Source organism: Nicotiana tabacum, chromosome 12, assembly GCF_000715075.1.
Source record: "Nicotiana tabacum cultivar K326 chromosome 12, ASM71507v2, whole genome shotgun sequence".
Lineage (NCBI taxonomy): Eukaryota > Viridiplantae > Streptophyta > Magnoliopsida > Solanales > Solanaceae > Nicotiana > Nicotiana tabacum.
The window spans coordinates 43,881,356-43,895,725 of NC_134091.1; the positions used below are offsets into that span (position 1 = coordinate 43,881,356).

Here is a 14,370-nt window from a genome sequence, read left to right on the forward strand (position 1 = left end):
GTATTGTGGGAGGATTTTGTGGAGTTATGGGTGGTGGATTTTGTATTTGTGTGCTTTGCAGTGGTGTTTGGTTCTGAGTGATTGTGTTTTGTTGGTTGATGTCAAGAACATTTAAAGGTTTGCGAGATTTCAGACCTGCTCAAGCTCACCTTGTAGCTCCAAGATTTTCTGTTCCAACTAGGACCAACTCATTCTGTCCTGGCGTACTTCTTCCATCTGAGGTTTCAACATTCTCTGCCATGGTAGCATTGTCTTTTCGATTACCATTTAGATCATCCATCTTCCCTTTGCCTTTGCCTTTGCCTTTGCCTTTGCTTTTTGGGTCGCTAGGTAGAGGAGGAGGTGGAGGACCTCTGGATCTGGTATGGTATGCTGATGATGCCAGAATGCACGGACCAACCTTTGGGAATGGGAGTAATCAAAAGAAAAGAAAAACAAAAGGTAACCAAGTCACTAAGACAAAATAAAGAGTGTTTACAATATTAAAGCAGGTAACACGTAAGGTCATGCAATAATACGCGTTCTAATTTGGGGACCTCATTGTGCCTGAGGTAGGCCTAAGAAGCACATAGACTTGGAGAAAATTCATGCTAATGTTGCCTCATTCCATTAATGCGAAAATAAGCCAAATCAATCTTTCACTAAATCGAAATAATAATTATAAAGTCACTAATGGCATTAAGCCTCATTACATCAAAATATAATGAAATCTAAAGCCTTGATAATTCCAAAGCCTCTTTCTCATCTTCCCCTCTAGCTCCATCAATCCTTTCTCTAGATACTCTTACCTCTCAGTCGACTTATTTGCAATATCCTTCCATTCCCTGATCGCCTCCATATCCACCTTAAGTTATTCCAGATGCTTAGCTGATTCGAACACTCTTATGTAGCATCTTGTACTTCACATGTACCTCAGCCACCTCATCTATGATCATATCTTTCAGATTGACCTCCGGTTTGACGTCCCCGGCTATGTCGTCTTCCAACCATGAGATATAGTAGTCCATGTGACTGGCGTGATACCTGTCTGGCTCAATAGTCTCTCCCTCCACGATGACCTTTTGATTCCACATGTGTTGGGCTTCAAACTTGAATGGGATGACATCTCCTTTGAAATCTGCTTTATACTTAACCATGTTGGAAACCCCAGAGGTATGACTTGCTTCCTCCCAGCTTGCCTCATTACCCTTATAGAATCGTAAGGGTAGATGCCTCGTAGCCCGATCAGTACCAAGTGAGTGGTTCCTTTGGACCTGATGATGAACTCTATACTAGGAAACCACTCAAACATCCAATACACTTGCTCGTCTGTCAGATTACTAAAGAAACGCACCCAACCTACAACATTTCCAGGCTTTACAAACCTATCTAGAATGAATGTCATCTTCTTTGGATGCTTACTAACTATGTAGTCATTCAGTGGCCTGCGTAGAAGCTCCTGGCGACAATCACCCCTTTGAAAGTGTTCCAGCAACCAAACTTGTAGTAAGAGATTACATCCCTCGAAGTGTCCGAACCCATGCTTGCACCGATCCACAGCACAGTACATCTCAGCTAAGATCATCAGGATGATAGTGTATTTATGCCCCTCGACACCCTTCATTAAGGTCCTAGCGACCATGGCTAAGCGAGTGTGAATTCTTGCCCCTTGCATTGGAAAGATCAATAAACCCAAGAAGTAGACTGCGAAAATATAGACCCGGCAGTGCATCCATCCCAAAGAGGTAATTGCTAGATCCTCATGATACAGTCAATATAATTTGCTATGCGCATACCGCTCATAGAGAAATTGAAAAGGGATGTATGATTTCTTCAGGAAAACAGTTCGCCGTTCTTCTTAAAACCTAGCATCTTCAGAAAATCACGTGGGGTGTGATTTTCTGGCACTAACAGACCCGGACTATCCCATGGTAACTTTGCGAAGCCCCCTATTTCTTCCAGGAAATGAGTCATTTCTATATTGCCAAATAGGAAAACAACTCTCTTTTCATACCAGAACATGGTGGCTACCTCAATTAGTCCAATGTTGGGTTTAATAATTAGAAAAGATGGCAAGTTACCCAGTACTTTCCTTACATGATTTCTATCACTCGGTGCAAGGTCGTTCCACCAGTCAATTAACAGAGGCGGGATATTCTGGACCATACCAAACCTGGAGATTTCGTTCTTCATTTTCTGCAAACAAATAAAAGTTAGCCCTTTTCCCCCTCTGGATTCAACTATTTGCAAAATTATGGTCAACATGTTGGCACATTTTCTCCAAGTAATGCACATAATATAATGGTGTCCTTTGGGATTGTGGAAATCCCGTTGGACTTTGGACAAGGTTTTTTTTAAGCGGATTGATGAGTGTAGTATGATGCTGAAAGCATGCTTTATGCAAAAGTAGTAACACGTTGCCAAATAATTTCATGATGAAAGTACGTAAAAACGGTAAATAATATGATAAAGATGAACACGAGAAAGAAAAGAAGAAATGAAAGACAAAAGAGAGAAGTCAGTTTAACTCATGAAAATGTGCGAGAACGTAATTAAATGAAGCAAATAGGGAGATAAGGACAGGAGAAACATTATATAGCAATCTTAAACAAGAAAACAGAAATAGAGAGGGGATGTATATATCATAGCAATTTTGGCAAATAAAGGAAATAGGGAGGGGATGTACATGTCATCAAATATTCTATTAATCCACATAATCGAAACTTCAATATGGTAAGAGCCTAAGTATTTTTCCAGCAGAGTCGCCATGCTGTCGCGCCCCTTTTTCTATCAAAAGCGAGTTTCGACATGTGACAACTCATTTAAATGGGTATTAAAAGAGAAGAGTCGCATTTTGAGGTGCGTTAGGGAACTTATTTGCGAATAACTCTGTTAACTAGTCTGTGACACCAAAGATCGGGTAAAGGCTCAAATTACCTCAAAGGGAAGGTGTTAGGCACTCTTCAAGGTCCACAACTGTGGGTCCCGGCCTAAATTTAACCTATGTGGGATTATTGGATTATAATTGTCCTATGTGATTGTGTAAGTGAGGGAAGATAAGGAATTAATAAGTTCTACTATGATGTAAACAAGTGTAAACAGAATTGCACAAGAATTGGATAGCATATAAATAATCAGTACAAGTCTTCAGAGGCTACATGACACAACTTAATTGTTCTAAATTCAAGAGACGAAGTGCAAACAATAAACATATAAAGAAGGGGGTCCTAAGTTTTTTAGCCAAAAGGATCACCCTGTGCAACATAAATAATACTTCGCAACTCCCTTAGGGTCAGGGTTGCTCATATTATTCAGCGGGCACAGACTATCATCTCTTGCTACCCAATTACTATGTTAAAGTTGTTTGCTTAAAGTGCTCTAATTCGGTTCTAAATCATGTCATGTGCGTGCGCTACTCGTCCCATGCCTATGGTCCAGGAGGCTTTGGACCTACTATTTGGGTAGTTCTAGAATTTACTTAGGGTGCTCAAAATGATAAAACTAGGCGCACATTCAAAATATGTACACATAAAGACAATAAATGGCTCAAGTTAGCCTCCACACATAAGCAACAAATGCACGCGAGCAGATTCTTATATTAGGAAGTAGACAACTTCAAAATTAAGACGTATTAGAGTCATTAAGTCCTATAGACATGGCTTCTATGTGATTCTGATTTCAAGTGTCTTACAAGCAATACTGCTATTTTAGACTAACGAATGTGCAGATTGCAGGTATTACAAACCCTATATGCATGATCTCGAAATTGTTCGCGTAATGAGGCAGTAAAACTATTTGAAAACTCAAGATTACCAGAGTTTTGTTTTATAGACATGCTTCCCAGGAGAGCAACCATATCCTATGGGCAGGATTTCTAACAGTTGGTATTTGAACTCGATTTTATCATGCTTGTTCCTATAGGCATGTCATCTAGGGCGGGCAGAATAATAAAACAACAGAAGTGGTCGATTAGTCAATTAGTTAAAGCCCTATAGTCATGGTATCAAGATGGGCATTAGCGAAGGCATGTATTGTTACATCCTATAGGCATGTTATCTAATAATTAAACAAGTAGTTATTGGTGTTTGGTTCCTATAGACATGTTGTCTAATAGCGCACAACAGTAGACATGGAAACATGTACAACAATTACTCAAACCAACAAGCTTTCAATAGTGTACGGGTATTAGACAAGTTAAGTGAGGTGTGTGGTTTCCTATAGGCATGATTTCTATGTGTAGCATGTCGCACAAACACCAAGAAAGGCAATTAAATCCTATGGACAGTTTTTCTGCCCATTTATGCAAGAATTAGGATACCCCAACCCCTTTTCACTAATCTCCCCCCATTGTTTGTTTACAAATTATTACAACCCCAAAGATAAAAGAAAACAAACTCAAATATTTTAGAATCGAAATGACTACAGGCCCAAAAAATAGAGCAGGTCCAAGAAGAGATAACCCAGCACTACCTGGGCCTTCAACACACTCTTTCACTCGAATAGTAGGCCTAGATCCAAACGCGTCTCAAAATAGGAGAACACGTCCATTTGCACAACCCAAAGCCACACATGAACTCATATCAAGTCCAACAATTACTATATTGACCACTTAGCCAAATAAGTTAATCAACTAAACAGCCCCGAAGCAATACCTCATAAAGACAGGATTGTGTGACATTTAGCAGGATTCATAAACACATTAGCATTTTAGAATCATGAGTGACAATATTGATTAAGCAAAGAACAGTAACTAGGAGAATCAGTAGACTTAACATGCTAAAGATAGACATAATACTAGGAGAGTTAGGGAGACATGCCATTTGGGGTTAACAGGGTAAACATATTAGACACATACAAGATACACATGCTAAGTGAGTTCAGAATAGAGCATGATCCATAATTAGCCTAAAAAGGATTTTAAACCTAGGAGTCTAAGTCATGAAGGTCATACAGAGTCACGGATAGGGAATGACAATTACACATAACAAACAGGAAAGCAAGCAATCGATAAGAAGCCTAATCATGCTAGGTAGAACACAAAGATCTCAAAGTCCAAAAGTGTCATGGCAGGAAAACAAATTATCTTAAGGTTAAATAGGACAGGCAGATTCAGAACTTAAGCCAGTCGACTATGCATGATCATATGAACTAAATGTATTGGGATTCAACTAGAAGCATAAGCAATACCAAAGAATGCAGGATTGATCAAAAACCAAAACAAAGCAACAGGCTTGGTTAAAACACTACGACAACAAATATGGTTCATGTAAGAAGGTAAAAGTAGAACCCACATAAAGCAATTATCAGGAGAATTTCATTAAAGCAAGTTCTAGGTAGGAGATCATTCCCTATGAATTTCAGTGCGAGAATCCTAGACATGGCATGGGAAAAACTCACAATAAACAATTAGAACTGTAGAGCAGACTTAAAGATATAAAAAGTCATTCAGATTGAGCATCTTGAGCATACATTGAAGTTTAAAGTCTAGGCAGGTTGTGACACTAGGAGATTCTGAACTACATAATAGCTTCAAAGCAAGTAAAATTGCCAATGAAAATAACACAATATTGAAGTCATAGTGGTTCACAGAATTCAAACAACATGGATATGCAGAACACAAGCAAAGAACATAGTATTGCAAGAGTCAAGATACTCACCAATTTGCATATTCAACAAACAAAGTAGAAAAGAAGACTAAGTGCTAGTAACAGCTTGAATATCAGCAGCGAAGAGAATAACCAATAGACCAAAATCCTAGTGTGTCAGAGTTCATAGGAGCTTTAAATGAGCCTCGAGCAATGCTCGCACTAGGGAGGTCGATATAGAGGATTCTGGTAGCATTGGCTTTCAGCTGACCAAAAACCAAGAGTGCAGAAAGTATAGAAGAATGAGAGTTGAGAGAACAATAGTGGTAATAGTAGTTAAGTAATAGTTGTTAAATCCTAGAAGGGGAACGAGGAATGTGGTTTATACAATAGCAAGCTTGGACGAACAAACAAGGAAATATAATCAATTAGCATAAAAAAGGAAAGAATATATATCATGTAATCAAAATCGACAAAGGAGAAGGAGATTCTCAAACACTAGTTGGGTCCAGACGTTTGAGAATCGAACCAAGAATCAAGGATACTTCCTTGTATGATGTATATAGACGAAGCATTGTCCAGATCTCCACAGAATCAGAGTTAACCAAGCTAGATCTCGGAAGATAGTTCTTGCCAAAAATAAGACAAAAACTTAAGTAACACCACATGTGTGTATACACCATCGTAGTACCTCAAAATAGGTAAGTAAATCATGGATTGACTCCATGTTTAGGTTGGAATCGGAGGCGGTTGGTAGGATTTCTTTCAGAGAAGAGAGAGCATTCGAGAGGGTTTGGTGGCGGCTATTAGGTGGGAAATGAGGTAGGTTTCCAGATTTGGTTAGTTAAAGAGGGTTGGGTGAGTGAGGGCAGTTGATCTTGAGAGATCAACAGCCAGGATTAAAAGATGAGCGGGGCGGTTCAAGATCAACAGCCAGGATTAAAAGATGGGTGGGGCGGGTCATTTAAAATGGGTACTGATCGGATTTGTTAAAGGGCCATCTGGTTTGGGCTTGGGGTTATTGGGCTAGGTTTTTGCTCCGAAATTAGCCCTATATTGGGTTATAAATTAAATACACGAAATTTGTTAAAACTAATTTATAAAAAGTAATTAATAAATAATAAAAAATATAATTTATGAAGTAAAATGATTGAAAATAATAGCTTAACATTATAAAAATATAAACAAATACTATTTTAGCATAAATAATGTCATAAATATAATTATGTATAGAATGTAGGCTATTATTGCAAAAATTATATAAATACCTCAAAAATACAAATGTAATTATATGAAATAAAGTAAAAATATTATAAAATATACATGTGGGTGTAAATAATAAATTTGGGTGATTAAATCATCCCAAAATAATTTGAATGGATAATCAATAAATCTTTGAATTATTTAAATACAAGAAAATAAATTTTAAAGCTTTAAAAACTATAGAAGATTATAAAACAAATACTTATATGACTCTTGTAAATTGGGTAATAATACAAAATAATATTTTGAAAGTATACAGAATATTTTATAAAATATGAGGGCAAAACTGGGTATCAACACATTGCCAAATCATTTTTGGGCAGAAGTAGTAAGCACATCATGTCATATTCTCAACGGATGTCTCATAAGACCCATTTTGAAGAAGACTCCATATGAATTATGGAAGGTAAAAGGCCTAATATAGACTATCTTCATCCGTTCGAAAGTAAATGTTTCATCCACAACAATGGTAAGGACAACCTTGGAAAGTTTACAACTTCCATAAGCCATTCAATATTCTGAATACTACCACGTTTTAGCCAGAAAAGCACCAGGATGTTAGACCAGTGAAATAACAAGCTTGCAAGTTATTTCTTTTCAATTGTAACAAAATTGACAAGTAAAAGCTATCTCTTGAAATCCTATTCAGAATTTTTTGCCTATCATTGACAAAAGCTACGTGGGCAATGATTTAAAGTAGAAAAAGTATTTTTAACGGAATAACGGAATTAATGGAAAAATACACTGAGTTGGGGATCAAAATTTTCTCCTCATGCACTGGCTAGACGTGCAAACACTGCCCATGCCACGTGGGTGTATTTAAGGCAAAAAAATTGCAAAAATTTTTTTGGGTGATTTTTAACTTTTGACCCGACTGGGCACATGAAAACTTCCAAGGTCAAAAGTTAAAATATTGCCCATTGGCAAATTAAACTTGAAATTTTGTAAACGGAGCTAGCGGAACAAAAAAATCAAGACTATATACTTTAAAGGCTATTTATGTACTTTACCTTATTTAAGGGTAATAGGACACTGCAAATATGTAGTATTAAAAACGGGACAAATTGAAGGGTTATTTAAGTATTATCCAAAAAAAAGAAAGAGGTAGGATACATTCTCCAACTATGATAAAAGTTTTTCTTTCTCCAAAATAGTACTCCAATGTTTCTTAAATCAAATTCCAAAGACTAGATGTCACAAGAGGTTTATCTTTGTTACCTAACTAATGTCTATCAATAAGAGCCCAAGTATAGATAGGCTGAAATTGACAAGAGGTTCAATAATCACCTTGTTTCTGCTTAAGTTGAGCAAAAAGAAAACGTCAAATTTAGTTGATTGTTCCTTCTTTTTAGCTGCACCTACTGTTAGGTTAATGTTAAAAAGATCAATCAAAAAGAGTAAATGTAAAATATCAAATAAAAAGTATTCAAACTAAAGCAATATTACTTGATTCACATGATATAGAGAGGATCCATCTAAATTAGCAACCAGTTCATGGTTCTTTATTTTCCTTGGCAATATGATGAAATTTGTCACTTAAACTCTGCTTAGGCACTAAAGAAAAAGACAAAATGACATTGGAGATTTTAGTCCTTTTCACTTAAAATTTTATGAAGAGAGCAACTTTAATTTTCTTCTTTTCTTTTTTAAAACTGGATTGATTCAATGAATTTGGTGATGTGAAGTGAAATCTCCACATCATACTAGGTTCCAAAAAGTGTAAATTCGAGTTCATCTGAATCTTCCTTTTCTACTTTCCAATTAAAACTAAAGAGAGCGGCTATGTCTGAAAGTTTAGTTTTTCTTTCACTATATATATAATAAAGTAAGTTCACCATCAGTGCTAGTACATTTTTATCATATCCAATGGCCCCCTCTTAAGCAGAAATAACCAATATTCGAAAGGAGTGATAAGAAAATAGTGGTTATGCGTCCAGAGAACAAAAATCAACTGAAGATAACAAGGAATGGTAAACTAGCTAGCTACTCCATCATGTTCACATTAATTAATTTTTTGGTAATTTTTTGTGGTCCATAATATTTAAGTTTTTCAAATATCAAAAAAAAAAAATCTTTTCTTGCTTTGATACCAACTTGCCATGCCCCCAAACTGGGATGGGACGTGATTGGCACTCAACCCTTACCACTCGTTGAGTGAACCCTGTACTATTTGTATCAAACTTCATGTTCAATAGCAAAGAATATAACATGCTTAAATATTAATTCTAATCAAGTTACAGTTCTTAAGCTGACTGATAAAAATAATAAATAAAGGATAAATCCCAAAACTATTTTAATACTCTCCCACTAACAAGTCATGAGCCTCTAGAATCTGGAAAATAAATTTTAAAATACATAGCCTACGGGGCATCCCCGAAAATAAAATAAACGTAAAGATAAAAAAAGATATAAATAATAGCCTGAATAGGGTTCGCTATCGCTGGGGTGAATCAACGGAGTCTGTAAACTGAATCTAGAATATCTCCTCTAGCCACGTGCCTCGTTACCTGCGTCCTCAATATCTGTCACACGACGTAGCAGGCCCAAACGGGCTAAGTACTACCAAAGGATATCTAGTAAGTCTCATAGGCTACCTCCTAAAAAGACGGAGCGAGACTTTCTAGAAAATATAAGAAAGAAAAGGGATATACGAAAAGTCATATAAATCATATAAAATTTTACAATCAAGTAATAAGCTGGAAACTGAAACTCAACGTAGAAATTGAGCCCATAACTCATATCTGAAATAGAAATTGAGTTATATATATTTTAAGACGTAATTTTGCAAAGTTAATTGTTACGCATAATGGCCTTGCGTACGTGAGCATCTGGGAACACGTACGGGGGAGTGTCGGTCTATCTCTCCAACAAACAGTTGGCACCTGCGAGCGTGGGGTAGGTAACCCTGACATCATGGTACTCACGCTGGGGAGGTTGGCCACTTATCCCTACTAAATGTGAATATCACAAATAAAGGCGCATAAAAATTGATAATACACATAAGCATGCATTAATGTCACATATAATGTCGTACTGAAAAAGAATAAGTGAACTGGGTATTTGGATCGCAAGAAAATATGGCTTGGATTTATTGAACACATGAAGCACAGGGGTTCTAATGAAATTCTCTACTAGGAGAGTAAGTCTCAACTCACCTTAAAGCTAGCTCAGCTTCGACTTCACGTATCCTCCAAACACTCCTGATTCACAAATTTTCAATCTACATATAATAATCGGGTTCAATTCACATCAATACAAGTCTAAAGAATATTATATTACTCTCTTCAATTTAAGAATATTGCTCAAATCTTCTAACTCATGATTTTTTAGTAATATAAGGAAACTATGTATACCCACTTCAATTCTATAGTCCAATAAGTTATAATCATCACTAAGAAATCAATTGCAACGTTCCATACTCAGTCAAGACTCCATTATCAAATTTACTTTACTACTCAAACCCTAACTCTTATTTGGAATTATAATTAACTATCTTCATATATAACGTATAATTAAAGTAAAGGAACAAAAGAAAAGGAAAAAATGAAAGGAAAAGTAGACTCCTCTTACTCTATGTCGACGACGAGAAATTTTTGTTTCTGTGTTTCTTTGCATTTCCCCGTCGGCGTTCAGAAGCCAAGAAAGGCTTGATACCTTATGTCTCTTATTATTTTAAAAAGACCAAATGAAACTCAAATATGATCATCATTTAAAGCTCAATTGACTGGCCCATTATATTTAATTATAAGCAAATTTGGTTGTTATTGACCAAGATCTTTGTATCTTTCTTGCTAATTCCTTACATATAAAATAGATGTACTCCTTTTACATACATCATCGATTTCCATTATAAGGACAAATTCATCCAATGTTGCATTTCAACACAATGATCAAACAAGATTTTATTGATTCTTAAGTATCCGTCATACCATATTAGTTCATATCCTATATGCATATTATCCCAAATACTTCGCTTAAACCGTGCAAGTCCTTATACCCTTCGAGCACTTTAATTACGTTATGAACTCTGGAATTATAAAACAAAATAAGCTAAAAATTTATGGGACTTTATATTCTCCCCCGCTTAGAAACATTCGTCCTCGAATGTTGTGTCGTAATTATTCTTTAGTCTAAAAGAAAGATCTTAGGACCCCAAAATTTGACTAACTCCTAAAATTTCCAAAAATTTCGACAGAGGTTCCTTTGTAACTGGAGCTATCCAAAATTTTCAACCTGTCCAAGCAACCCAACAATAACATTTCGTACCTCCAGCTACTCAATCCAATAAAATATAATATTAAGGCATACCAGTATACCCGCTAAAGCCATTTTATATCACTATAAGCACAAATATCTCATACCTTACCAATCTAATTATTTTAAAGCATTAAATGAATTATGTACCTGAAATCTCGAACAAATAGGGATACTTTTCCTGCATGGTTTCCTCTGGCTCCCACGTAGCTTCCTCAGCTGAATGGTTGCTCCATATTACTTTTACCGAAGCAACATCTTTGGTTCGAAGTTTACGAACCTGCCTGTCTATTATAGCTACAGGAACCTCCTCATATGACAGAGTATCATCAAACTCTATGTTCTGCCTATCAATTACATGACTCGGGTCGTGAAAGTACTTTTTCAGCATGGACACATAAAAAATTATATGCACTGACGATAACTCTGGAGGTAAAGCTAGACGATACGCTACAAGCCCAATCCTTTCAAGAATCGGATAAAGTCCTATATATCTCGGGCTAAGCTTCCCTTTTCTACCAAACCTCATGATGCCCTTCATTGGAGACACCTTTAAAAATACATAGTCACCCACTTTGAAATCAATATCGCGGTGTCTTATATCCGTGTATGACTTTTGTCGGCTTTGAGCTATTTTAAGTCGTTCCTGAATTAGTTTCACCTTTTTCAATGCATCTTGTACTATATTTGGCCCAATAAGTTTCGTTCCACCTATCTCAAATCATCCTCTAGGCGAACGACACATCCTCCCATATGGGGCTTCAAATGGGGCCATCTGAATACTTACTTGATAACTGTTATTATATGCGAACCCAATCAAAGGCAGATGATCATCCCAGTTTTCTTTAAAATCGAGAACACGTTCTCGTAACATATCTTCTAAAGTTTGAATTGTCCTCTCGTCCTGCCCATCTGTTTGAGGGTGAAATACCGTACTTAGATTAATTCGGGTACCGAGACCTTCCTGAAAACTCTTCTAGAACTTGGTAGTAAAATGAGCACCCCTGTCATAAATAATGGACACAGGAAAACTATGCAACCGAATAATTTCTTTTATGTATAATGTTGCATATTGGGTGTTGTGTAGGTTGTTTTGACTGAAAAAAGTGAGCTGACTTAGTGAGTCGGTCTACTATGACCGAAATAGAGTCGTGTTTCTTAAAAGTTTGCGGAAAACCAACCACAAAATCCATATTTATGTTCCCATTTCCATTCTGGTATTTTAATGACTTGAGCTAAGCCGCCTGGTCTCTGATGTTTAGCTTTTACTTGCTGGAAGTTTAGGCGCCGCGATAGAAAATCTGCAATATCTCGCTTCATATTATCCCATTAATAAATATCCTTCAAATCATGATATATTTTTGTAGAACCTGGATGTATTGAATATCTGGAGCTATGAGCTTCTACCATAATTTTTCTTCGAAGATTTTCTACATTTGGCACGCATAAGTGGTCATCAAGTCTCATCACACCATTCTCATCAAGTGCAAAATTCTTAATCTTGCCAATGAGGACACCTTCCTTGATCTTAATCAAGCTAGGGTCATCAAATTGTTTGGCTTTAACTTGCTCTACTAAAGTTAGCACACATACTTGTTATCAACCTTCCATCATACTTCTCATCGAGATGAAACCCTTGGCTAGCTATTTGTTGGGCTTCCTTAACTATTGGACGTTCGACCACACACAGACTGGTCAAACTCCCTATGGATCTTCTGCTCAGAGCATCAACAACCACATTCGCTTTGCCGGGATGGTAAAGGAAATTACAATCATAATCTTTAAGCAACTCCAACCACCTGCGTTATCTCAGATTCAACTCTTTCTGCTTGAATATATACTGCAAACTTTTGTGATCTGTATAAATTTCACATTGCTCTCCATAAAGTTAGTGACGCCATATTTTTAGACCAAAAAAAACTGTTGCTAGCTCAAGATCGTGGGTAGGGTAATTTATCTTATAATTCCTTAACTACCTAGAAGCATAAGCAATTACCTTGTCATTATGCAAAAGAACACACCCTAACCCTACTCTGGAAGCATCACAATAGATCACAAATTTACCTGAAGGGGTAGGTAGAGTCAGGATTGGGGCTGTAGTCAACTTGTTCCTGAGTTCTTGAAAACTTTTCTCACAAGCTTCAGACCATTGGAACTTCACATTTTTCTCAGTTAACTTTTCAACGGGGAAGCTACTGAAGAGAACCCTTCTTCAAAACAGCGGTAGTAACCTGCCAACCCTAGAAACTGCAAATCTCTATAGGGGTCATCGGCCTAGGCCAACTCTTAACTGCTTCTATTTTCTGTGGGTCTACTCTAATGCCTTCTTTCGAGACCACGTGTACCAAAAATATAACTGTATCGAGCCAAAATTCATATTTAGAAAATTTGGCATAAAGTTGACGGTCCTTGAGTATTTGGAGAACTGTTCTCAAATGATTCTCATGCTCTTTATGGCTATGAGAATATACCAAAATATCATTGATAAATACTATGACAAAGGTATCTAATAAAGGCTTGAAGACTATGTTCATTAAGTCCATAAACGGTGTTGGTGCATTGGTCAACCCAAAGGACATCATTAAAAATTCATAGTGATCGTACCAAGTTCTGAAAGCTATTTTCGGGATGTATGCTTCTCTGATTTTTAACTGATGGTATGCCGATCTCAGATCTATTTATGAGAAATACATGGCTCCCTGCAACTGATCAAATAAGTCATCTATCATGGGCAGTGGATATTTATTTTTGATAGTAACCTTATTCAGCTGACAGTAATCTATACACATCTGTAGGGAACCATCTTTTTTCTTCACAAACAACACTGGAGTACCCCAGGGTGAAACACTAGGTCGAATAAAACCTTTATCTAAGAGGTCTTGCAACTGCTTCTTAAGTTCATTTAGCTCAGATGGAGCCATTCTGTAAGGAGGAATCGAGATTGGTTGAGTTCCTGGCAATGTGTCTATGCCAAACTCAATCTCCATATTTGGGGGTATCCCTGGGAGATCATCCGAGAACACGTCTGAAACCTCTTTCACAATCAGTACTGATTCAAGTACTAGGGAGCCAACTTTCATATCTTGCACATGTGCTAGATACGCCAAACACCCGTTGCTCACTAGTTTTCTTGCCTTAAGGTAAGAAATAAACTTACCCACAGACGTACCCACTTCACCTCTAATTATAATTGGATCTTCCCAATAAATAAGAATTTAACCGTCTTCGCATGGCAATCAATTGTAGCATGACAAGAAGATAATCAGTCCATGCCAGCTATGATGTCAAA

General features: G+C 36.8%; 1 protein-coding gene across 1 annotated transcript; it reads right to left on the bottom strand.

Moving 5' to 3' along the window:
- Nucleotides 1-11,223: 11,223 nt before the first annotated feature.
- LOC142167127 (uncharacterized) lies at nt 11,224-14,161 on the bottom strand. The gene is made up of 4 exons (XM_075227283.1): nt 13,945-14,161; nt 12,554-12,652; nt 11,869-11,993; nt 11,224-11,727 (listed from the first exon to the last, which is right to left on the bottom strand). Exons 1-4 carry the CDS (start codon nt 14,159-14,161, stop codon nt 11,224-11,226), a joined length of 945 nt encoding a protein of 314 aa, XP_075083384.1.
- Nucleotides 14,162-14,370: the final 209 nt, after the last annotated feature.

What these genes read in the sequence shown, in the direction of transcription:
- LOC142167127 (XM_075227283.1), bottom strand. Translation starts at nt 14,161, where the DNA reads ATGAAAGTTGGCTCCCTAGTACTTGAATCAGTACTGATTGTGAAAGAG. An exon ending in TTTTGCACTTGATGAGAATG is followed by an intron (nt 11,994 to 12,553) that starts GTGTGATGAGAC and finishes ACCCTCAAACAG; the next exon opens with ATGGGCAGGACGAGAGGACA. An exon ending in CATATAATAACAGTTATCAA is followed by an intron (nt 11,728 to 11,868) that starts GTAAGTATTCAG and finishes AAACTAATTCAG; the next exon opens with GAACGACTTAAAATAGCTCA.